Source organism: Haliotis rubra, unplaced genomic scaffold (assembly GCF_003918875.1).
Source record: "Haliotis rubra isolate DU_JTF1 unplaced genomic scaffold, ASM391887v1 Scf41, whole genome shotgun sequence".
NCBI lineage: Eukaryota > Metazoa > Mollusca > Gastropoda > Lepetellida > Haliotidae > Haliotis > Haliotis rubra.
The window spans coordinates 2557313-2584652 of NW_025767091.1; the positions used below are offsets into that span (position 1 = coordinate 2557313).

The 27340-nt window shown below is 42.6% G+C and overlaps 1 protein-coding gene across 2 annotated transcripts in view; it reads right to left on the reverse strand.

Annotated features, from left to right (window-relative positions):
* Positions 1-425: 425 nt before the first annotated feature.
* Positions 426-27340, reverse strand: part of LOC124287986 (sterol regulatory element-binding protein cleavage-activating protein-like) — a 65760-nt gene continuing 38845 nt past the window's right edge. For both annotated transcript variants that reach the window (XM_046724491.1, XM_046724492.1), the window contains 13 exons: positions 25182-25496; positions 23518-23849; positions 22595-23021; positions 21277-21392; positions 16440-16864; positions 15136-15263; positions 14954-15039; positions 14632-14741; positions 13974-14146; positions 13415-13495; positions 8566-8778; positions 7892-7954; positions 426-7527 (listed from right to left, as the gene is read on the reverse strand). In XM_046724491.1, the coding sequence (XP_046580447.1) occupies positions 7345-7527; positions 7892-7954; positions 8566-8778; positions 13415-13495; positions 13974-14146; positions 14632-14741; positions 14954-15039; positions 15136-15263; positions 16440-16864; positions 21277-21392; positions 22595-23021; positions 23518-23849; positions 25182-25496 (2652 nt within the window). In that variant the 3' untranslated portion in view covers positions 426-7344. The remainder of the gene's footprint in view (positions 7528-7891; positions 7955-8565; positions 8779-13414; positions 13496-13973; positions 14147-14631; positions 14742-14953; positions 15040-15135; positions 15264-16439; positions 16865-21276; positions 21393-22594; positions 23022-23517; positions 23850-25181; positions 25497-27340) is intronic.

Genomic DNA, 27340 nt, shown 5'->3' on the forward strand with positions numbered 1-27340 from the left:
CCGAGAAAAGTAAAAATGACAAAACTCTGCATACATCAAAAGGTACCACTCTGGTATCTGCCTCATATAACTGCTGAAAGATATTGAAACCCATCCTTTCCTTTTGAGACTAAGTCTGAATCGTTTCCATGGAAACTAAGAAAAATAAAATGACAAAAATCTGTAAATAATAAAAGGCACCACTTTAGGTTCTGTTTGATATAACTACCAGTTTTAGCTGAAGAATATTGATAGGTTTTCGAATTGTGCTCCAGAAATGAAACCCATCCCTCCCTTTTGAGACCAAGTCTGATTCGTTTCCATGGAAACTGAGAAAAATAAAAATGACGAAATTCTGTAAATAACAAAATACACCACTTTAGGTTCTATTTGATTTTCTGCCCAAATCCATACCTGTTGACGAAAAACACACAAACCACATGAAATTTGTTTTCAAAAGGTTTATTGTACAGAGAAATATAGACATGACTTTGATCAAACATTCGTGATATACAAACATCCATACAAAATATACATGTTCATATGACTCGTAATCCGTCTCACACTTCCAACATCTACACGTGATATTGCAACCATGTATGTACAGCGGATGAGAAAATCCCCCACATGTGCGGACCGTATCCTAGGCCCAGTCTGCAGCTGTAATCAGTGGTCCAAAGCCCAAATGTAGGAAGGGTTCTTCCTACATAGTATTGTCATCAAATACCAGAGATACCAAACATGCTTTTGGCAAAATCGATACATTTTGAACACAATTCCGATAATATGACTCATTGAAGCATAAAATATATTTTGTCACTAGCCTTTCAATTACACTAGCTATTGACGTTACAGCGGCCATTCTCATATACTACTCAAAACAAGTTAAAGAATACGGTTGTTTTTCATATGACTACAGTTAATCTAGGAAATAAGTGAGTGTTCTTAACTTCTGTTGAGTAATATACAACCTAATAAAACCACTCTGCCTGTGACAGTAAGTTTAACAGACGTTTAGGAGTTTGGATGAAAAAATAATGCAATAGGGATATACTTATTTTCATCAGACATGTTAATAACAGACATATTTTATATGATCTTCAGTGCCCTTGTACATTCCCCAATTAAAGTTGGCATACTAGGCCATATAGAAATATAAAATCTGAAAATCATAATTGAAGTTTGAGTTGGTAGATGAACATTTGGGTACTGTTTCAGCATTTGTTAGCCAAAGATTTGTCAATAACTCATAGACACTAGAAAGAGCGACTTGCCTCAGTAGTACATTATCAACTATCACTGTTTCGCCCATAAATGTAACTGTTACATTGGGAGGCCCTGCTGTCTTTCTTGGTTTATGATCTCTGATTGAAAAAAATATTAACAAAACTATTTATTTGTATATTTTTTCACGTTGCCATGATTAGTAAGCTTTGAAAAGGTGTGTGTAAGAGCACCGACCTTTGGATCTAAGTGTTATTGTACACCACAATACTGCCATGCAATAAAATATAAACACATACCATCTGCGTTCAGTCCTTTCGTCTCCTGTGTGAGTGTTCAGTGACTAGGCTGCCATGCATATGGGGGCAATATCTATGTACACCCTAACAAATTAATCTATTCACGAGGTTATCCTTTGAATTATTAATTGTTAAAATGTCACCTAAACTAACTAAAATGGTTAAATAGAAATGAAATACCATTTTTCTAAGTAATTAAGACAAATTTCATCATATGACATCTGTCGCATAAACCTTGCCTCTTAAAGAGAAATAATAAATAACATAAATTATTACATTCTCCTCAATTTCAATGATGGATTTCAATACCGATCTGGAGATTATCTACAATCTATCAAATGAATAAATAACAATCATAATGCAAGACTAGGACAAGGAAAAAGTGCAGGTTACCAAGTGCTTTCTATGATAATGATAAGCAGATTATTGATATGTAAACACATCTGATCAAATCTGATGGTTGGATACTCCAGTAAATATTGTAAGAGTGAGTGAGTATGGTTTTACGCCGCTTTTAGCAATATTCCAGCAACATCATGGCGGGGGACACCAGAAATAATGTAAGAAAAGATCTCTACAGCAACAAAGAATATATGCTTTCATGATCATTACTTTCTCAGCATCAACCTCATGTTTTTTCAAATTAAAGTCACAAACATCAAATAATGCATGTTAACTTATACATTTTACACACTGTCTGACTTCAATATTTCTCTTTTCCCTTATTCATGACTGATGGGAGATACTTCTTTGAAAAACAAAAACAGAATTAATAGCTTTATACGGAATATCTTGTGTTTGAATACGTAATAAACCAGTACACCCATGAAACCACATTACAATCCCTAAAATTAAACTTTGAGTTCTAGGCAATACATAGCCACATCATACGTTTACTTTTAAAGATGGTTGTGCTCCTGTCCCTAGTGCTAGTTATCAACATGATAAACACAGACTGGTTGACTTGGTATTGGCATAACGTGTCTGAGTGGGGTATCTATGTTCAGTTGTGGTATTGTCTTAAGTGTTGGGATGTCCTGATTTTGTGCTTGAGGATCTTTAGTCCAGGCAAAGTCTAAAAAAGGCTTAAAGAGATCTGCATTTTTCAGCTGCCAGTATTCTTAATCTAACATTCTTGGTTGCCTTGGATTAACAATAAAGCATGATAAGGTCTAAAGCGTATTCAGCTGGGCTAGGACACAAAATACTATGAAAGCAATATTTTACACACAGACACATGAGATGCACCCACACATGTATACATACATTCTTTTGCTGAACATCCTGGTGAAGGATGTATGACAAAGAACACTTTTGGCTCCTTTCAAAGAAAAAAATTCTATGTCTTGAGGCAGTTACCAAAATCATATTCTGTTCCTAATGAGACTCCCAGACCCCCACGAGTATGGATTGGCGAGTCATGTTATACATCAAGTTCTGAAGATACTGAGAGCAGTAAAAACGTAGAAAAATCATGAGTTTGTGTCAGGGCTGAAATGATTCAATAGTTCAGTTAAATATCACACGCCATGGTACATGACTTTTGTATTGTATAATATTGATAAACACATTGTTGGATTTGTTGGTGTTCGTGTTGAATGCCTTAGTATCAATAGTGAAGCCTGTAGCTGGCTACACTGGTTCCAAATTAAATCTCTGGGCATTCAAAACACAAGTACACCAAACATCTGGAAATGCAAGATGATATTTCAAAATGGATGTATACTGGAAAAAATATTATAAGGTATCCATGGAGAATATCTTGAATTGTTTATCATGATATGTGTGACACATGCTTGTCCTTTCACACCAATGATTCGATCGTCATGGAATCTACTTGAACACATCCCAGGTTTCAGTCTCCGTAAAATCAAGTCTTTGTGCTTACAGCTGCTACACTGATGACAGCCCATTACAGGTCATGCTGGAACTGCATTTCGCATAGCCAGACCAACCAACCAAATGACAACCCGGTAGTTGATATTAGCCAATCAAAAGGCAGCTTTCTTGAGTATCACTAGTTTTGAAATGATTACTTACAAACTATGCATGATAAATATTTTGATAAAGTTCTTGATTTGAAATTTGAAGACTGAACCAAAGAAGATTCTTAAATGTAATAATATGGCTGAGATTGTATGGTATTACTTCCCAATGGAATGTTACTTGTTACGAAATGTTTATCAACTGAATCAAGAAAAAGACGACTTCTTTCCAAAAGTCCTGTAAACCTTTCACGGTTTTATGAATAGAAAACACATTTGAACGATCACCTCTGTGATCATGTAAGCAACTCTGATAGGACGGATGACAGGTCATTCTGATCTGACCTGTGATGGGACGTCCTCAGATTTTTGTGTAGTGGTAGCAGGCACAAAGATCAGATGTGTTAGAGACTGCCCAGGTTTTCACATCGAGGTTCTTCAAAATACATTCAATGCAATACTCACTAACAATGTTGCTTGAGATCTACAAAGATGAAAACAACAGTAACAAAAATTGGTGGGTGAGTAACATCAGACGGGGCTGTCATTGGCAGATTGTATCCTCTAACAACGTACTGACGCAAACATAGGGATGACATGACCGATGGAACATATCCAAACAATACCACAGTTTGTTAAACATATACTACTTGTTCAAAATCTAAGACTAAAAACTAAAAAAAAACCCAATTCCAACTTTGAAATCTTTAAGTTCTATCATTTTCTTTCACTTTGTGATTCAGATTTCAGATTTTCATGACTGAAAACATCGAAGGAGGCTGTTTCCTTTCCAGTGTGACAAAGCAGTGAGAGAGAATGTGAGGTCAAGAGGATGTCATAAATATATTTTGGGGCTAACTAAAGGATCTCCTCGAAAAGGTGATATTTCACTCAAACATCACTTTGGTATTTTCAGATAAATATGGTACGTCATCCCTAAATTATGCCACTCACAAGAAGTGGAAGAACCCTGATTATTTCATCTGACAATAGCTTCTTGAGCAGCATGAGTGAAACATGTCATGGTATCAGCCACTCCACCAATGACAGCCCTCAAACAAGATAACAATAGACGGCGTAACAACATCAGCATGCTGCTCCAGTAGGAGGGGATCAACAGTGGGATAACTTGCATCAGCAACACTTCACAGGTTTGGAACACACGTACACTTCCTCCAACATCTGGGAAGACTCGGGTGAGTGAGTTAGGTTTTAAGCCGCTTTTAGCAATATTCCAGCAATATCACGGCAGGGACACCAGAAATGGGCTTCACACATTGTACCCATGTGGGGAATTGAACCCAGGTCTTTGGCGTGACAAGTGAATGCTTTAGCCACTGGGCTACCCCACCGCCCCGGAAGACTTGGGTGAGTAAGTTGGCATGACAACCAAGATGCAAAATCGACACAAAGCACAGACCATGTTGCTGCTTGAGGTGTCAAAGACTAGACCTTTTGAAATCATTAAAATACAATTGAACATAAGAACAGCTAATCCTCAGCTCTTAAGTGAGTTCCAAAGGTGAAACTCTAAAGCGAGTGAGCAATATCATGGCGGGGACACTAGAAATAACCTTCACACATTGTGGCCTGGGAAGACTTGGGGATCGAATAGCGAACATTTTTGCTGTTAAATAATCTAACTAGACAGTGTATAACTCACAGAAGTCCATCGATCCCAACTCTGTGAATGAATTTAATGACTAACCTACGGCTGCAAACTTTGACAATCTATTGAGCAGATGACAGCTCAGCTGTGTTGTGTAATCTGTCTGAATGTCAGCAGTGGTGTCCCTCTAACTAGACAGAACCAGCCGTGGCTGGATTAGATGGTGACAAAGAGGGACTATGCTGCCAAGCAGGTGTGTGTACAGGAGGTGATGGTGGAAGTAGAGTATACAAACCCGTGAAGTGCTGACGATGCTTAACTAGTCACAATCAACAGGTCACAGGAGAGACTTCAGATCTGGAAGACTGTTTTCAATCTCATCACGCTAGCCTCTCTCAAACATAAGCCAGTGCAATGAGCTTGAGCAATGACAAATTATAAACCTTGACTCTGACAAATACCCTGTGTAGAGGGAGTGATGTAGACATCTTATATCTGACATGTACGGTCACTGTGTTAGTTAAACCCAGGAGAAACACATGGGATCTGATGATTGGGTACAAAATATAGTCCCATGGTCTACACAACAACTTCAACCAGAAAACTAGTCATGGAACCTACATGACCTTAATTAAATTAAATTTGCAGTGTTTTATCTGCATTATTCTTGAAACATAAAAATAGAATCGATGATTCCCGGGGAATGACTTCTGAAACAATGGTGCTGCTTGTAGCCAATTTTGTTCATAAACATTAAATGTAAAAATTCATGTTAAAATTTAAAAACATGTGGAAATATTTGTTTTGTAGAGGGTGTTTTACTACTTAAGGGGGTAGATCTGGGCTTACACTTGAGTTACAATGACAATATTAATACTTGTTCACTAATAATCTGACACTCATTATGCAATAATGTGCTAATATTTTGATCAAATCATTAAAATTGATCTGATATTTGTAGAATCTTGAAACAGTATCTCAACAGTTTCCAAACTGATTGTAATCATACATTGATGGGCAGTATTTGAAACTGAAAATAGGGTGGAAAAAGGCAAATTTGAGTAAAACATGCTCTAAATATTTTATACAACATTTCCTTGAAAGTACTTCTCTCATCTGATGCTGCAGAGAGAGAGGGAGATTTGTGCTGTTTTCACCAGTACCACAGACATAGGGTCACATAATACCAGTGTTGGCACTGAACCTAGACCTTAGAATGGGAAAGCAACACATCACCCTGTAGGCCAAGTGACTGACAGCTGGGGAATATAGCAGATATATTCCCTGTACTGACATGTCACCTCAGCCAGGAACATTACAGGGGACCGGTCATTGTTTCATAATGGTTTTGCAAGCAAGTTAAAACCCATGAAATATATGACTGGTCCACGCGTGGTCAGAGAGGGGAGCAACATGTGTAAAACAGCATGCTTGTGATTTACTGTGACAGAACCGACAGAGGATCAGTTTGTGATCATATCTTGGTGACTTCTGTCAGTATCACAATGTTGTGTAGTAAATGTCATGTAACTGCCACATCTGGGGCGTAACCCTACCCTGTGGTAATTATCAGGTTGTAGCTGCCGCTGAGTAATCTCTTTTATAGGAAATATGGAACTGAGTTGGTAAGTATTTACCATAGTAACTAGATGGTTTGGATGTTGATAAACATAATGTTCAATACACGCATAAGAATAATGGGACATGGAATATCCTAACCAATAGCTGAGTTGGGACAGAGACATTGCTGTACACAAATAATCTGTAGTATAAATATTTGGTAAAATTTGGAATAACTGTAAACTTAACAGTTGAGTTATCTCCCCTGGCAGAACTCTCTCAAATGGGTAACTTAAATGTGATTTAAAAAAATGCAGCCACCACAATCCCTACAGTTTGTTTTTCAGAAATACTGCTTTCCATAATACCAGTTATGTAAATGGTTCAGCAGTAAAGTGTAATTCCCCACATATGGTTTGATTGTTTGTACTGTTTCCCAGTCAATTATATATTTACCAGTTGAAGGAAGTTCAAAACGCTGGCACATTCAATATTGTTAACAGGGTTAACTTCCTGATACATGTACATGACCTATATCAACATTATGCTTTCCTGACATCTGAAGTGACCATATTGATTGTGTGATCCCTAGTAAACCTACTTCAATCACGTCAAAGTTTCATAACTTCCTCCACATCCGACACTGCACACACGATGTGGCTGAATCAGTTGGACAGTGAATGTTTTACTACTCAAATTTTTCTAGGATTGTTGGGAATTGGATGACTTTGAGGTCGACGCCACAGTCACAGACGACCCCCATGTTGCCGACCACCTCAAGATGGCTGACTAGTGAGGCCTGTTCGGAGTCCTCCAGTTCAATCCTCCTCATCAGTTCCCCTTTAGCTATGTCCCACAGATACAGACAGCCCTGGAACAGAGAAGACAGATTCTTCAGTCCCAACCTGCTCATTAGGACCTCTCACCTAATGGCACCTGGTCAGACGCCTGCTCAAATGAGTCAGTGAGTGAGCGAGTTTAGTTTTACGCTGCTTTTAGCAATATTCCAGCAATATCATGGTGGGGGACACCAGAAATGGGTTTCGCACATTGTACCCATGTGGGAAATCGAACCCGAGTCTTCGGCGTGATGAACGAACACTTTACCCACAAGGATACCCCACCGCCCCATTGCTCAAATGAAGATCTAATTGTTTCAACTGATCATTGTATATGATGACAGACAGGGTTCTACTGTATATGCAAGTATGGTGACAGTAGAGGATCTAACTGACCTGTCCCCCCGTGACCAGCAGGTTGGCAGTGAGAGACGTCAGGCAGCTGCTGTACGCCCGCTCCTGGACAAACAACACACACATGTACAACAACGTCTGTCTTGGTAGTGTACAACAGTTCAACAGTGAGGTGCTTATGGTAAACTTTTCATTAAAGTAAACTTTTCATTAAAGTAGATATACTAAACTCAGATGGTATTAATTCCAGGTATGTATCCCAAATTCCAGGGGATGGCCCCTTTTCCCAGGCAGTGAATATGGTGGCCTCTGTCCTTTATCATGTTTATGGCCACCAAATTCCCATCACATGTACTGACTCCATGTACTCAATATACAATGGGCTCTACCAACACATTCTACACACTGACTTGTTTAGCAGCAGTGACTATGAAAACACATTGTGTCCTGTTTGTTAATCAGATTCTCAAATTGTATTGTATTTACCATTGTAGGGTTACTCTGAAACAAGGATGGCGATGATGATGATTTCACACACAAGCACACTGGAATTATGACAAAGATAAGTGAACGGCCCAAACTAAAGGTATGTGAAAATTTAATTGCATAATGATGGGATTGGGCAGGGTGTCACCCTTCAAGATAATGCAAAACATTTGTTTAACCAGACAGCTGTGCAGTTCCTGAAATTACACATGACATAACAAGTGTCTCACCATGTCTAGGCAGTGAAGCTGGTGGCCCCTTGTCCGGTCCCACACTGACAGTCTGTCATCCAGGCCCAGACTGACGATGTGGCTGACGGTGCAGTCAACTGCTGTCACTGTCCCATCATGACCCCTGAACTTGTGTATGCACATCCCTGTGAGGAGCTCCCATACTCGGATGTCCCCATCAACGGAACCGCTGACCGCAGCGTTAGGTGGGCCCTGTGGTTGCAGGACAGACGTGTGAGGGAAAGAATTTTTTTTTTCAGTTTTTCAGCAACAGTACAACTTATGGTATCCTGCAAAATGTAATTTTCTGACTAAAATTGATATTTTATACTTATTCTGACTCATGCTAATTATGCTTGTCTCTTTCCTCTTGCGAATGAAAGTGGAACACTTGAAATCACTTGAAGTTCCCTTCTAAGAAAAGCGGATGTAAAATCACTCACCCACGAGTAGCGTCCCTTTCCTCCCTTTGGCGTCCAAATGGTCACATGATCGGCCATATTTGTCACTCTCTCCGTATGTAAGCCTGACACCCAGATTTACAGGGAAATCCAGAGTGCCATAAGAGGGGAGGTTGGGAGGGATAACCTCATGAGTCAGGATAAGTATAAAATATCAATTTTAGTCAGAAAATTACATATTTTTCCTTATCCTGACTCATGCTAATTATGCTTTCAGAATCCGTCGAAAACGGTGGTGGGTCAAGCCACATTCTGGATTCACTGGTTGTAGATTTACATCCTGTTTTAACCCCCCTTGGGAACTTATGATGGCACTGTTGAAGATTCTTTCAACTTCTATCTGATGAGTCTGGGGGGACCACAACTTGTCAGATTTCTTCTGACATTTTCGTGTGGATTTTAGATATACTAATATTCCATTAGTTATCTATTGCAACTCCATCTCTTGATGCGCGCATCAAATGGAGATGCGACCCTTCTTCATGTACGAGTATGTCCTGTACAAGTACAAGTACAGGGTCTATCACTCTTGCTAGTCTGTCCTAGACATGTGCATGGACTTTAACCATTTGCTCTCCAGAGCGTTGGTTTTCACAACTCACGTGATAAAAAGGGTGAGATTTTCTCAACGCCTTTGTGGAACCGTTAGTTGTTGTGCTACAACAAGTGGCCCAAACTGGTAAATGACGTCTTTGGTGGCAATCGGTGGCATTGTCGTCTGCTTGATTTTCTGTATTACTTGTGGTAGTAATGCTGGAGGTGGAAACGCATAAGCGTTTAGTCCTTCACATGAGATGCTTAAAGCGTCTGTTGCCCATGTCTGAGGATCCGGAATCGGAGAGACGAATATTGGTAGTTGCTTTTAACCTTTGTTGCAAACAGGTCTACCAGTGGAGATCCTATTGTCTGTATGACGAACCGGAACGCTTCTGGGTATAACATCCACTCTGTCGGTGATGGTTGTAGTGGACGAGATGGGGCGTCTGCTATGACATTCTTTGCTCCTGGAATGTGGCCTGCCTTCATGTAGATGTTCAGGTTGTCGACGATGTTTAACAGGAGAAAGCTGAGTTGTAGCAGACTTGTTGATCTTGTTGATCCTTGTTGATGTAGAACGCTACTGTGGAGTTGTCTGTGTGGACCGTGAGTCTTGCGTTCTTTAGTACGCTGGACCAGTGTTGTAAAGAGTTGAGCACTGCTTTCATCTCCAACAAGTTGATGTGCAGACTCTGATCCTGACTCGACCACTTCCCTGCTGCCACTTCGTTGTCGAAGTGGGCACCCCATCCTTGTAGCGATGCATCTATGTAGAGATGAGTGTTGCAAACTGGCTCTGACAAAAATGTTCCTCCACAAACATTCGACTTCCGAGTCCACCATTGGAGTTATGGTTTCAGGCTGTCCGGTAGTATCAGCGGATCCAGACTGTCGAGATGGGCGTTCACAAATATTTGTAGTGGGCGTAGCTGTAGTCTCCCTCTGCGAGTCATGTCTTGAGCTGAGGTGAGTAGACCAAGCATGCTTTGCCAAGCACTTAGTGTCAACGGAGAGAGCATTGCTTGAGATATCATATGTTGTATCTTGACCCAACGATCCTCTGTGGTGTGATGAGCCATATTCCCAGAAAGTGAAGATCCTGTTTTGGTTCCAACTCCGATTAGGAGATTACTAGCCATCTACTGCAATCATGTCCTACATTGTAGGTACGTGGATCTAGGAGTCCTTGCCATGTCCGTCATGGAAGTGGAGAGATGATCGATTCTGCAATCGTGGCTTGAAGCTTGTCTCATCATTCTTCTGGTAATATGTAATGAAGATGTTGTCACCAGAATCCGAACAATGTGCAGCGATGATGCATAATACGTCGTCTCTAGATCAGCAAAAATCTATGATGTACTGGGACTGCCATCGATGTGAAGTCTATTCATAGCCGACCGGCTGCCGCGAGCAGAAACCGTCTCACGCTTGTCGCTGCAAGTCCCCAGATAACCAATATTAAATCTGCTGACAGGGGAAGTCCTTTATGACCCGTGAAGACAGTCGAACCACGCTGTACCCTGCTAATTAGACTGTAAACGGAGCCTTTCCCACGTTGAAAGAGTTGTTTACAACTGTAGACGACTTCCTGGCATGTGACTGTGATGTCACCGGTGTTGCAGGAAAATGATCCTTGTAGAATCTTGTGCAGTCGTTGATTTCTTCGTCAACACTCAGCTTGTGTCGGAGTTCCACAAGTGAACACGTGTCTTGATGGCTGAGTGGAAGCACGCAAAAACTTCGCAGCGTAGTACTGACGTAAGCAGACTGTTCCCTGTCTGTTGTGACTGTATTCTTCAACTTTATAATCTTTACTGCAGTCGTCATCTTATTCAGATGTTCTGTAAAGTTGACCTTAACCGATGTCTCGCTGAGGAACTGCGACAATGCTGTTAACTGTCCCTTTGATATCTTGTAAGCCCATGTGATGAAATTTCATCTTCAGTGTTTCATCGGATGTTATCTGACATCGTTACTTCAGGTGTGTGTCTCTTCCTCCAGCCACGCGTTGATCCAACATAGCCAACATCTAGTTGTAGTGTCCAGTTGTGTTATCTTCTTATCTTGAATATCTATTACGGGATTCACTGATGATCTTGTAATCTCAAACCCTGATGTATCATGAAGGGCTCCGTATGATGAAGGGGAAATCTGCTATCGTTTAAAGGCGGGACATGCTGACTCTGATTATAATCCTCCCCGTGAGTGCCTGCGCGCAGGTTGATGAAGGTCCAAGTTGGAAGATCTGTATCTGCGCAGTCTGTAGAATCCTGGAGAACAACTGGATCTACTTCTGTGTTAGAACTCTTCCTGCTGAGACGCTGAAACTGCGTGGAGGCTCCATCGTGGACTGCTAACACTAAGCTGGCGTTCGTTGAATCCTCCAGGCTTTTAACTGCTGATACTTCTGACGGTAAAGATCTTCGCAAACGTAACCGTTCGTGCAGGCCTTCATCCGAGAGAGCTTATATAGCTAATATTCCTTTGCGCAGGTCGACTGTCATCGGAGGGGTCTGCCATGCTGAGCTGACATTAGTAGAGTTCTCCAGACTTCTAACTTCAGACAGTGAAGTGTGACCGTGTATTCCTCCTGGAGTCTTGAGATATCTTTCTAAGCCTTCACGAAGGCCGATTGACGTAATCTCCCCTCTCTCTATGGGATGATCTGTATGAAGAGCTTAGTGCAGGCGAGATCCCGATGCGATCTTGAATCCTTCCTGGAGGTTTGAGCTATTTCTCTAGGCCTTCGCGAAGGTGGATTCCTGGACGTAGCTTCCCCTCTGTAGCAGTGCCCTCGCGCAGGCTCTTGATGGGCGTCAGAGTCCGATAGAGATGACGACTCATATCTGCGCCGTCTGTAGGGTTCGGGTGAACGCCTCAATTCCTTCCTGCGTGGAGACTTCTTAGCAGCAATCTCTGGGGCGTCTACTTCAGATGGGGAAGATTGTCGTGTCCGTGAGCCTTCGCGCAGGCTTCCCTCTTCATCCAGAAGTGGTGGGGAGACTGTAGAGCCTTCACGCAGGCTAGTAGACGTTGTAGCGATCTTCATAGCAGCCTTCTCCTGAGCAAAGCGACGTTCCATCATCGACATCATCTGTAAAATACGGAGAGAGTGAGGAGCATGGGAGACAGGTGGCGCCGTTTCCCGCTAAAACCTATGAAGGGAGATGACACCTGGTAAGTGATTTTACGTCCGCTTTTTTTAAGAAAGCTTCAAAAGGGGATTCAAGTGTTCCACTAGCATTCGGAAGGAAAAGGAGACAAGCAATAAGCATGAGTCAGGATAAGGATAATATAGTTACAACTGTCGTAAGTTTTTAAAATGGACATTTTAGTGCTTATATGTACCCCAAGGAGGACTTCTGATGAAAAAGAATTATGCTGTTGTTAGCAATAGTATAACTTTATCCCACAGCATCCTCTAAAGAACCGAGTCTTGCCGTGGCAAGCCAGTGGTTTAAATCACCAGTGAAGATCTGGGTTAGTGGTTTTCAGCAACCAATGCTTCTTGTAAGAATAGGATTTGGTGATCTGGCTCTCTGACATGGTTGGTACATGCCTTCATATCCAAACTGTGCAAATGGATGCTCATGATGTCAGTCACAGGATTGTCTGGTCTGGACTAAATTGTTTACAGACCGCCATCATAAAGCTGCAATATTGCTGGGTGTGGCAATCAACAACAAACAAACAAACGAAAGTGGTTGATATTACAGGTACACGGAGTGATCAATCCCTCCTTCCTTTAACTGGGTACAAACTAACACAAAGTTCACACAAGGTGATAGGTTAATGTTGTACTAAACTGGGGACTCATTCATTCCCTTATTTCAAGTACTGCAATGTTTTACCGAGTCTAGACAGAGAGCGGTGACGCTGCCGACGTGGCCGTGGAGGGTGTAGAGACACAAACAGTCCTCTTGGCGGAACACCTGCAACCAGAGTGAGTGAGTGAATATGCAGGCAGGGCTCCAGATAAGGGCCGTATCGGTGTATGTACGGATATAAAATATGCACGATACGGTAGAAAATAATTTTAGAAAACGTAGCAGATACTGCACCACACAGCAATGGTGTACGGTCTTAGAATCATTTACAGATGTATTTTTTTTAAAGTATTGCTTTATTGTTTTACTGACCTGTTTAGATAAGAGTAGCAATGTTGTGGTGCATATAAGAAACGAAAACACAAGATTACTGATACTCCTGTAAGTCCAACTAGTACTCTAAATGGTTTTCCAGTACTCCTCTGTTGAAAATATAACGAGTACTGTACTCTGATGTTGAAAAATTATCTTGAGCCCTGTGCAGGGTTCTAATCTTTAAGCAATCATCTACAAAATAGACTTGGTATCATAGGGAATTAAATACAGAGGCCATACATAGGCTGCTTGTGTGCCTGATTCCAACCTTGAGTGTGTGGTCCTGGCTGGCCGTGACTACACGACATCCCTCCGACTTGAGGACATTGATGGGCTGCTGGTGAGCTCGGTAGCTCTGTATGCAGGTACAGTGGAGGATGTTGTCCCACAACTTTATCTCGCCTGTAAAACCACTGCCACTGCTGAGGGCCCTCGTATGACCTGGAACAGCAACAACCAGCAATTGATGTGTTTTGTTTTACAGGATTAATCAGTGAGTGAGCAAGTATGGTTTTATGCAGCTTTTAGCAATATTCCAGGTATGTCCCAGCAGGGGCGTCACCAGTACCCAGTACCCATTGTACCCAAGTGGGAAATCGAACCTAGGATATTGGCGTGACGAGTGAACACTGTAACCACTTGGCTACAATACTACATCATTAATTACAATACAGTACGCCCAGCTTAAAGGTGAGGTTGTCTTGGTAACTTACTGTGGAAGGATGAAGTTGGAAATAGAAGCTACTGATAGGCGTATATTGCATGGATACCCCATGGCAATCAATAAAGTCCCTACCAAAACTGATGGTACCATTCATCAGGTCACTATACACAGTGCAGTAACGACAAACAGGTCTCCACCCCTGCTAAAAGTACTTTAGATCTAGTCACTATTAACTAACAAGAAAGAAGAAACAGGACATCACCTCTTGTCTGTTTGGTTGGAGATGCAGGAAGAGCTGCAGACGTCACAGGGTTCAGAAAAGTTTCAATTTCTAGGAAGTCGAGGGTGCCGTCAATACGTGCCGCAACGATTCTGTGAATAGAGTCAGAAGTTCAATTAATCCATACAACCTGTTCCCTTTTTCACAAAAGCTGGTTTGCCTGCTTTAAACTTTCTACTTTCAGCACAAATATCGTGATAAAATAGTCAACAACATAGTTGCTAGTTACTGGGGTGCTAATCTTGGCTGGATTCCCAGGGAGTTACTCGGAATATCATTTGCGAAATAGAAGATCAATGTTAACCTTTTTCCCGAGATACAGAGTGCCATGACTGCACTCTTCCCACCATCATACTGGCCCTTCAGCACCACACTCTCAGCCTCCCAGATCTGAAGCAGGAATTACCATGGTTACCAGCATATCACATATCAATCTCTTTCAGGACATATAACATTTAAATCTGATTTAAATCATGCTTGGCATACCTCAATTTTCCCATTGCCGCAGCCAGCCACGATGTATCCATCTTGACAGGCAAGGCACCAGACAGCTGTGGAGGCGTCATACAGGAGGGGGTAGTCGTCCTGCTGATCTGTGGCGCTGGGGTGGTCGCCTACAGGAAGTGAGGGGAGGTGAGGGAAAACAGGGTTCAACAGTGCATTAACATTATTGCACTTAGGTGCATGCATGCATGCATGTGTTTTTTGGGGCGTGCATGCATGCGTATGCGGCTGATGGGATAGTGTTGACTAGTGTCAGTTTCATAGCGCTTCCCCACCAGGATATCGTGACACTAGTAACATGAACTCCAGAGAGTATACAGACTCTGAAGTTTACCCTCATGTATGCAAGCGAACACCAGGCAGGGCAACAAAAGCACCACTTCCAAAGTCTTCATGTATGACACGGCTGGGGACCAAACTGCTGGCCTAGTGCTCTCTATCCACTAGACCATGGAAGAGGTGTGTATATCCAGGTTAGAATTGATCTTTAGTAACCCATACTTGTTGTAAGAGGTGACTAACGGGATCGGGTGGTCAGACTCGCTGACTTGGTTGACACATGTCATTGTATCGCAATTGCTTAGATCAATGCTCATGTCGTTTGTTGATCACTGGATTGTCTGGTCCAGACTCGATTATTTACATATAGCTAGAATATTGCTGAGTGCAGCATAAAACTAAACTCACTCATTCACTCCTTCAAGGGAGTGAAGGAATAGTTCAGTGTTAAGAGTGGGCCTCCCATCAACCTATCATAAGGCCCACTGCACAAGACATACAGAATACCACTTAACAACACTTCAACCTTTCACATTCATATCAAACAAAATTTTTCACGACAGACATGCTGACAGCATTTGCTGTTAATTGCTGGTCATAGTGCTATAAAATATGTCAAACATACCCAGTCTATATATTGAGCTGTCTTGTTATGGGTATCCTTGTCCACTCGTCGTCTCAATCGCCTCATTTCACTCATTTCAAAGGTACGTTTTTAGTGTTACCAGAAACCTATCATAATGGTTTTGAATGCCAGATTCCCCATGATTGTGTTTTAATCTGTATCAGTACCATATTTGTGGCTTTGGTTTTCACATAAGAGGTGAATGTCTAATGACTGTGGGATATCCTCCACCATCACCTTGACATGATATCATACAAACCAAATATTGTTCCAAGTGACCTCACACTGATCTCACTCAAAAATATCCACCATCAGGACAATTTCTACTTCTGCTGACCACAGCATACCACACGACCAAATTACCCAGACATTGTAAACTTACCAGCACTCCAGCTCCTGTTCCGGGCAGAGTCGTCAGGAAGCTGCAGATGTTGTGTCTCCTGTGCGCTGTGCAGTCGTCTCCCCTTCATCTCTTTAGTTCCTCCTTCGGCCACAAGCTGGCGATGTTCTTCATACAAGCCCTCAAACATCCCCTGGAAGTTGAATGGACCTGTCGATGGAGCTCCTGGACTTGTTTCTATGGACGAAAACTGGGTGTTGATAGTGCTGGAGAGGTCAGGGTTTACATCACAGATGGAACTGGAAGATTTACGCGGCCGTTCACAGAGTTTACGTGTGAATGGACTCTCAGAGGAGTCGTTGAAATCTGAGAACGAGCTGTCGCCATGATACTCAGCATAAAGGTCGGCATCACTATCCTCGATGTTGCGGCCAACACATGGCTTCCTGCTCTGTGGTGGAGTGAAACTGAAAAGAAAGATGACCGGACACAAATATTTAGTCATGAATATATCACAAGATGTCGTCAGTCTGAAGAATGAGTCAACCTACCAGTAGTTAATACCAAACGAAGCACTGTCAATTCTTAAGGGGTGTTTTGGCAAATACCAAAAGGTGTTTTGCTGCGAGTAGTTGCTTTTTTTAAACAGTGAAACAAAGCATGACCTGGCTCAAGTGATTGCATCGGTTATATTTCTTGTGTAGCACGTGACAGAGCCATTTTGTCAACTACACTGAACACTGCTTCAATGTCAATCTCCGGACAAAGTTCCGGCACTTGACTAAAGACTGACTTCACTATTGAACTGCACATCAGCTTTAAAATATTTATGGGCAGTGGAGGAACACAGTAAACACCCTGTGTACTATTCACAATAAAATCACACTCACAGTTCAATCTTTTTAAAATCTAAATGTTTTAGATATTTAAATATTTATCTTACCTCATGGTAATGTGTATATTACCTTTGCTCATCTGATACTAAGATTGGAAACGTGATCGATAAGTATCCTTGTTGAATGCTATCATGAAACTGGTGACGTGTCGATCTCGTCCGGCGAGTGGAAGCACGCCCCCCAATCCCATCATGTGACAACGAGAACACGTCACTTTATCCGAATGAACGTGTGGCCAACTGTGGTAGCGGTTGAGGATCTCCTTGGTGAGTCGACGTAGTTTGGGGAACCAGGTTCTCGCCGGCCACCAAGGCGCGACCAAAAGCAGAGTCATCCGCTTGGTCTCCTTGAGCTTGGCTACGACCTCGGGAAGAAGAACTGGAGGAGGAAAAGCGTAGGCGTCCAGACCCTCCCATGAGAGGGACAGGGCGTCCACTGCCCAAGCGACAGGATCCGGAAGTTGATGGTCGTGCTTCGTTGCAAAGAGGTCCACTAACGGTCTGTGATGGAGGTGACAATCCAGATCGAATGCTTCCGGAAGAAGCATCCACTCTGTTGGGGATGGCTTGTCTGGTCGGGACAGAGCGTCTGCCAAGACATTCCTGCAACCCGGAATGTGACGAGCTCTGATCTTGTCGTCCAGAAGGCGAAACAGACAAAACGTCTGATTCAAGAGAAGACTCGAGCTGGTTGTTTCCTGGTTGCGGATCAACCAGACCACTGTCGAGTTGTCCGACGCCACCAAGAGCTTGGAACCCTGTAGCGATTGAATCCAATACTCTATCCCCCGAAGATGAAGATACCGGGAAATCGGTGCTGTATTTCGAGTGAAAAGCCACGGGGCCATAGAGATGCCAAACGGCAGGACCTTCCACTAGTAATGGTGACCGTCGAAAATGAACCTAAGGAACTTCCGGTGAGGTTCGTAACATACTAAATGGGAACATGTAGGTGTGCGTCTTGAAGATCCAGACTGACCAACCAATCCTAGGGGGAAAGTTTGGTTTGTAGCTGGATCAGAGATACCATCCGAAAATGTGGCGGCTCCGGAAGGTAAAGTTTGTTGAACACCGCCATATTGTGTATCATCCTCATCTTCTAAAATATCTTTTTGGGAACTAAGAAGATAGGAGAGTAAAACCCTGGGGAGTTGCTGGAAGTAGTACTTGTTCTATGGCCTTCTTGTCCAACAACGCCTGAATGTTGGTCAACAGGTGCTGGTGTTGAACGATGGAATATTCATGAGACCGGGGCGGGAGGTCCCAGTCGTGACCGCCCAAAACATCAGCGGCGCTTGTACTTGGGTTTGCCGGTCTTGCCAAAGTCCTTTTGGTTACCGGCGGGACGACGTTGGAAGTCATTGGAACATCCCCTGCCACGCCCTCTAAAGGCTCCACGAACCGACATCCTCCTGGATTGGTAAAGGTTGGTGGTCCTGGTAGCTGGCGCTGACAAAGTGGCGAAGTGACGAAAAGATCGGAGCGCAATCTCAGTTTGGGTCAAGGAGGCATGCTCTCAAAAGACATCCGGGATCTTATCCGCGAATAAGGTGGGAGCCGCAAACGGGGCACGCATCAGTCTTTTCTTGAATTCCTCCTGCCAGGTACATGGAGCGAGTAACCCAGTCCTCCTAGTCACAGTGGTGGTAGCTAAGGCCGAACGAACGTGATCCACCACATCAGACAGAACTCTAGCCTGCCACCTAAACATAGTGGTAAGATGATCTAAGCGGGAAGGGTTATCCTCGAAAGATCTTGAGACATGGCCTCCGTGGCTGAAGCAAGCACAGAGAGGGGCTTCAAGGTTCGACAGAGTTCCGTATTAATTGCCAACAACTTGGCATCTGGGACCTTGTATTGACCTTGAGAAGCATCCGACAATCGTTTGGCCGCTTCATCTTGTGTAGCGCCAAAATCCACAAAGTCAAAAGAATGCACCTTGTAATCCTGACGGGGATGTTTAGCAGGCTTGATGGAAGGATTGAGAGATAACTTTTGGAAATCCTCATCAAGTGAAGCAATGGCATCAGCAACCATGGGATGCGGTGGCAGAAGGAGCTCTGGTTCATCCCAAATGGAGGTAGCACGAGGAATATCCGATCTTGGAGGCGGGCAAGTGATAAGTCTGTCAGCTATCCAGGCGTAAACACTCTCCATGCCCAAGTGCGTCAGACCCTGGTTGTCTTCTTCCTCGTAATCACAAGAGACGAGGAATCCCGCGACCTAAACATAGGTGATCGGGAACGTGAACGCTGATGAAGAGGTGAAAGTTGTCTCAGAGGTGAACTCAGAGGTGAACACCGAGGTGAGCACCTAGAGGAGCGCCATTGTGAACGCCGAGGAGAGCGCCTAGGTTAACGCCGAGGAGACAGGAGTACAGGAGAGCGCCTGGGAGAACGGGAGCGCCGAGGCGAACGTCTAGGTGAAGAACGCTGAGCATCACACTCTGTTGCACGCTTGGGAGAACGCCGAGCATCTCGGCAGGTGAACGGCTTGGTGAAGGTTGAGGGGAGCGTTGAGGGAAACGTTGCCGATTCGTGGGCAAACGCTGGTCATCTCCGGACAATGGACGATCAGAGGAGCGCTGGCGTTCCTTAGAACGATCATCTGGATGCTGACAATCCTCCCGTTCCAGAGCCCCATAAGCCGGGAATCTTGAAGAATAGATGGAGCGCCTGGATTCACAACATTGTCGATCTGGGCCTGTGTGAGGAGGCTCGCTCCGGAGATGAGGACTGGCGGGGAGGCAAAGTCGTGGATCGCCGATCCGCTGAAGGTGTAGAGACGTTCCCAAGCTGAGCCGTAGGTGTCGAAAGAACCTCAGCAGTCTCAGAGGCGTCGTTAGAAGACATGAGGCGCTTTGCGTTGAGTAAAACGTTTGTTCCGAGCAGCTAAGAACGCTTTAAAGTCAGTGGAAGGTAGGTGCCGGCAAAACGAGCACCGAGAGGTCCAAGTACACGCTGAGTCGACAAGACAATCCAGGCAAGCAGGATGGGGGTCTTTAGCTGACTTCTTAGACTTGCACCGATTGCAGTAAACCTGTGGCAGAAAAACAATTACTGTTGATCACATGTTAAGTAAATATTAACATTGTCACAAAGAAAATATAGCATAACAAACAGTTATGATAAAGCAAATATAAGCCTATATGGCAAGGGAAGGCCCATGTGCAAAACCACATAACTTTGGTATACACACGCTTACCCAAATAAGAAAGAAACGCCAACAACTTAATGAGACAGTGAAGCGAAAAACGGCGGGAAAAGCGGAATACGAAACTAAACGACAACAGAGAGCACACACACGTAGCTCTGCATGTATGTGCCACGCCTAGCGACAGCCGCCATTACTGGCAAACATGTGAAAAACCCAGGCTGACCAAAGAGGTACCTAATTCTGCCGAAGCGAAGCTGGATAAACACAGGAGGCAAAACAAAGCAAAACAACACACCGCGAAGACCGTACAGTGAGAAAAAACAGCCAACTGTGAGTAGACTTTTTGTAATATCATGGTAGAAGGATACAACAGGAAAACCTTACCGTAGCAAAACACAAAGAAACAGTAAGAAAAGAAAAACAGAAATATTGTATACACGTCCAAATCGCAGTGCGATAAAATAAAGTGACGAAAAGTTCTCGCTTGTCATATGACAGGATGTGTGGGTGGGCGTCACCGGACGAGATCGACATGTCACCAGTTTCATGATAGCATTCAACAAGGATACTTATCGATCACGTTTCCAATCTTTGTATCGGATGAGCAAAGGTAATATGCACATTACCATGAGGTAAGGTAAGTTAAAAATTTACCATTTTCGTATTTTTTAAGAAAGTAACAACTCAAACATTTTCTATGTCGACAACTATATAAAATAGGAGAAGAAGACTTGAATAATGAAATACCTGACTGCTATTATTTCTGTTTTTATGTAAAAGTTTTAAAAAGTTCTCATGTATGAAGATTCTCTCAAGCTAGGGTGTTACCTTCTCCGTCTGACTGCCGACAGACACTCTCCTGTGTTGGAGTCCCACACCCTCAGCTGCCCTCCCCAACAACAGCTGACCACCAGGGAGCCGTCCACCACAACACACTCGATCTTCTGATGGACAAACAATGTAACAAACCTCAGTAGCATTCACAGGACCTATACCATAGATTGAGGAGTTAATGTTCTCCAGTAGTGGTGACATAGGATCAGAGACTCAGGCTTGGTGACTTGGTTGACGGCGTATCATCGTAGCCTCAGTCATAGTGTTCAGTGCTGCTAACTGGACGAGCTCATATCAACCATCATTTGCTCTGTCTACACTCAATTAAAATGGTGTGATCATGTTGTGGACTGTGGAGTTATACAACAAAGACCAAGGCTATGTGTTAACTGATTCGTATATACACTTGCTCCTGTTACCATGGTTACATGCAATAAAGGAAATATATGTTGGAGCAATTTGCAATTTATTGCTGAACTCAGAAGTATTACAGAAAAAAAATATTGAGTCCAGACCAATGTTCAACAGCATGAGCATTGATCTACGCAACTAGAATACGATGACATGTTTCAACCTAGTCAGTGAGCCTGACCACCCGATCCCATTATTTGCCTCTTTTGACAAGCATGGATTGCTGAAGACCAATTCTAACCCAGACCTTCATGGGTATTCAGATTAACTGGATGAGCACATCAATATTCATAAACTTTAACAGAGGAAAGGAAAACAGCTATTCTGATGTGTCTCTGTGCACATAAGCCACATAAGTATGTAACTGCCAGTTAGAGGTAATCCAGAAATATTATGGTGACCAGTCTAGACACCACAAATCTTTCATGTATATCCTGCATTTGCATTCAGAACTACAGCTGGCCTTAGTAAAATATCTGGGCATTAACCCTATCCCCTAAATGTGGCAGCATTTCCTACCGAGTCATAAATAAAACTTAAAGCAAATGTATAACGCTACTCTATTGTTTCAGCTGTAGATTACATGTAACTAACTGACAGTTATTGTTGAGACTTGTGTTACTATTTACTGGCCAATGTTTACTTGAGAGGGGCAGTGGTTTAGCCTAGTGGTTAAAGCATTCGCTCGTCATGCCAAAGACCCGGGTTCGATTCCCCACATGGGTACAATGTGTGAAGCCCATTTCTGGTGTCCCCCGCCGTGATATTGCTGGAATATTATTGCTAAAGGCGGTGTAAAACTAAACTCACTCACTTGAGAACCACTGGTCCATCTGGAAATGAAATGCGATTATTTTCTATCATATGGCCCACAAGACATACAGATGACTGTGGCACATACCTGCCTGTGCCCCTTCAACACAAGTGGCACTGAATCCTTAATCTGTTTATAGTAGCCTTTCTTCTTCCTCTTCACCTTTGTCCAAGACCGGCGCCACTTGGAGTAGTTCCTGGAGCACATGCACTTATATAGCATGATCATGAAATACGAGATGACAATGACGCTGAGGAAGCCCAGGCACAGGGTGATGATGAACTCCTTCTTAGACTTGGGGTAGAACGTCTTCAGGTGTTCCGGGTCATACATGTAATATGGAATTCGATTGGCTATATCGGAAGCATTGGTGTCTTTGATTGGATGAGTGTGGCCCTCACCATCGGGACCTGGATGAGCGTAGTAGTCAAACTCTGCCGCGTGTCGTAGATCTACTGCTGTCTGTGGGTCGATGATCGCAGAGAGACGGATTGGTGGTAGAACAGTTATATATCTGAAAAGCAAAATATGGAGAGTGGGTATTTATCTGAACTAACATGTCATCTTACATTCAATTATTGGTTTAATTAATGTGAAACTGAAACCATTGATTGATCTTATAATTCTTCTGGAAATCTGTTTTGACAAATTTCAGGATTTCTAAAAATAGAGGGGTCAGACCAAAAGCTTCCAGTGTAGGTACATGTGAGTAAGTTGGTTGGTTGCTTGTCGTAAGAGGCGACTAACAGGATTGTGTTGTCAGGTTCATTGACTTAGTTGACACATGTCATGGAATCCCAATTGCGTAGATCAATGTTCATGCTGTTGATCACTGGATTGTCTGGTCCAGACTCAATTATTTACAGACCCCTGCCATATAGCTGGAATATTGCTGAGTGAGGCATTAAACAACAAACCAACTACACCAACCATTCCCTCCATCACTGTCTCTATCACTCTATCTATCCTTCCCATCTATTCCCTCCCTAAACCAACACTTGTGTGCCTACCTTCCAGCCAGACTGATGTTGTAGTAGCTGAACAGCGTGGGCCAGTGTTGTGGAGACAAAGTCAGGTAGGACTCCTGGTTCTTGTGCTCCGACATCCCCTGGGTCTCCTCCTCATCCCCCACCCTCCCTGTGTACCCCTCTTCGTCCCCCCTGCCCTGGTACACCCCATCAACCCCCTTCATCTGGGCCTTGTCTGCATACAGCTCCTGCTTCAGCAGATGGTGGGCGCCGGAGGGGCTCCTAGTGGCGAGGATCACCCCTTCCGGGCTGGTCAGCTGGTCAACCAGGCCTGTCTTGTACACAATCAGCCCGATCCAGATTACTGTACACAGCTGGAAACAAAAACAACAACATTACCATAATGTTCTTAATGAAATCATAATGTAATCAGCTCTTTGTTTCTTGCTTAAGTTTGTTTAATTATTTAATGTTGCACTCTGCAATATTCCAGCTATATGACGGGAGTCTGTAAATAATCGAGTCTGGACCAGACAATCCAGTGATCAACAACATGAGCATCGATCTACAGATTTGGGATATGATGACATGTGTCAACCAACTCGGCAAACCTGACCACCCGATCCCGTTAGTCACCTCTTACAACAAGCATGGGTATCTGAAGACCATTTCTAACCTGGATCTTCATGAGCGCCTTGCTTAACTCCTCACTCCATATTCCAGCTACACCACAATGGCTGGCAGAAAATGGAGTCTTGTCTGACCAGCCAGTGATCAATGTTATGAGCACCGATGCTGGCAGGGTACACGATGCAATCAAGTCACAAACCCAAACATTCAATCTGTACCTCCCATCAAAAGTTTAGACTCACTAGTGTAAATGTAGCCACTTCAGTCAACTGTTCTAAGCTAGATTTTGCAAAATATTCCATACTGTTTAAAGGTACTGTTTACACATGAACTGATGCATTGTAAAACAAATTCGTAACGTTGAAAAGATTATTATCATGAGTTCAGTATATGATGAAACTCAGTGAAAATTGGCCAATTGTTAACAAAACTTTACACCAAAACGCAGCTGTTCACATGCACAATATTTGCACATGCTTTTCAGCAATTTGATGCATGATCCTCGTGCAATTCATCTGCATAAGGTCTGCTGTTGGTTCCCCCAAGTTAGTGGAGAAATTCATCTTCGATGTAACCATATGTTTATACATAACATATAGTGACTGCTTTAAGGGAGTCAAAACTTTTGATGGGTAGTATATTAAGCTGCCTTGTATGGTTTCACAGTAGTAGTGCTAGTAGTAATAGTTTGTGACAACGAACAGTCACGGTCCCCAATCATAAACAAGTAGGGACACCATGCTATATGGATTCAATGTTGATAATTCATTTAGAATTCATTTATAATTCACTGGGATTGCCAAAAATGGACAATGAGAAGGCAGAAGTTTGGATAATTTATGGATCAGCCTATTTCATGCATAACATTACATTATTTGTAGGCATACAGAAACACGTTATCTATATACCTGACAAATACTACTACTAAATATAACTATGTTATTGTTTGATATAACACCATATTACAATACTCTTGAGTTGATGTATTGACATTAACATTTCCAATGAATGACACCTCAAGCATTATGTACGACCAGCAACAGTTTCACCATTAATGTTCAAATACCAATACTAACCATAATCAGCCTCTGAAACATGCGTGTTCTTGCCCAGAACGAGATGAATTTCCATCGGCGAGGATTATCAAAAGTTTCAGGGAAGAACATCTCGAGCTCGGGGAGGTGAGGTGAAGGGGGTGGTGAGTGGCGTTGCGCTACGCCCTGGACATCCAACCCTGGGGCGGACTTGGACCGGTGCATCTTTGAGGTAGGTGGGGACCCTGGAGGGGTCATTCTGGACATGACCGGACACCGCAGGAGGGGCTCAATGTTGATGTTGGTGTCGTCCTCCGAGGTCCTCTGGAGGACGCTCTGCTTGTGGAGGTCAGCCAGCTACAACACCCACGGCATGGTGAAGGGGATGTGCTTAACAAAGATGTCAGTAGCATTCAAGTCATATCATGGCAGCCAGGATATAACCAGGCCACATGAACCAGTGATTGATATCATGAGCAATGTTCCATGTTGCCAGGGTTTCGATGACATGTAGTGAAACATGTTAGTAAGTTCTATTTACAAGAGCTCAATTTAAGTTACTTGTTAAAAGGCATAGGTTACTGGATACTAATGTTTCTCAAAGCAATCCAACAGTATTCACACAGTTTCAAAGACAAACATTAGCTACAACCATCAGTAAGTGAGTGATGTGGGAGGAAAGACCTAAGTAATGCAGGTCTTAGACCATGATAGTCTGATGAACTGGCAGTAATGTAATGGCATGATAACAATGCAGTGACCTGGCAATATTGTAATGACCTGATAATAATGTAATGACATGATAAAAATTTAGTGACCTGATTATAATGCAATGACCTGTAATGTAATGACCTGACAATAATGTAATGACCTGACAATAATGCAATGACCTGATAATAATGCAATGGCCTTGCAATATTGTAATGACCTCATAATAATGTAATGGCCTGGCAACATTGTAAAGACCTGATAATAATGCAATGACCTGATAATAATGCAATCACCTGATGATAATGCAATGACCTGATGACAATGTAATCACCTGATGATAATGCAATCACCTTATAATAAAGCAATGGCCTGGCAACATTGTAATGACCTGATAATAATGCAATGACATGATAATGCAATGACCTGATAATAATGCAATGACCTGATGATAATGTAATGACCTGATAATAATGCAGCCACCTGATGATAATGTAATGACCTGAAAAAAAAAAATAATGCAGTGACCTGATGATAATGTAATGACCTGAAAAAAAAAATGCAGTGACCTGATGATAATGTAAATACCTGATAATAATGCAATGACCTGTCAATCATGTACCTGATAATAATGCAATGGCCTGGCAGTAATGTAATGACCTGATAATAATGCAATGACCTGATAATAATGCAATGACCTAGCAGTAATTTAATGACTTGATACAAATGCAAAGACCTGTTAATAATGCAATGACCTGACAATAATGTAATGACAAGTAATGTAAAGACCTGACAATAATGTAAGCCCCTGTAATGTAATGACATAACAATGCATGACCTGTTAATAATGCAATGGCCTGATAATAATGCAATGACCTGAATGGCCTGGCAATATTGTAATGGCCTGATAATAATGCAACGACCTGATATTAATGCAATGACCTGATGATAACGTAATGACCTGATGATAATGCAATGACCTGGCAGTAATGTAATGACCTGATAATAATGCAGCGGCCAGGCAGTAATGTAATCATCTAATAATAATGCAATGAACTGATAATAATGCAATCACCTGATAATGCATTGACCTGATGATAATGTAATGACCTGATAATAATGCAATCACATGATGATAATGCAATCACGTGTTGATATTGTAATGACCTGGTAATAAGGCAATGACCTGGTAATAAGGCAATGACCTGGCAGTGATGTAATGACCTGATAATAATACAATGACCTGATGATAATGTGATGACCTGATAATAATGGAATGACCTGGCAATATTGTAATGACCTTATAATAATGCAATGACCTGGCAGTAATGTAATGACCTGATAATAATGCAATGACCTGATAGTAATGTAATGACCTGATAATAATGCAATGACCTGGCAGTAATGTAATGTCCTGATAATAATGCAATGACCTGGCAGTAATGTAATGACCCGATAATAATGCAATGACCCGGCAATAATGTAATGACCTG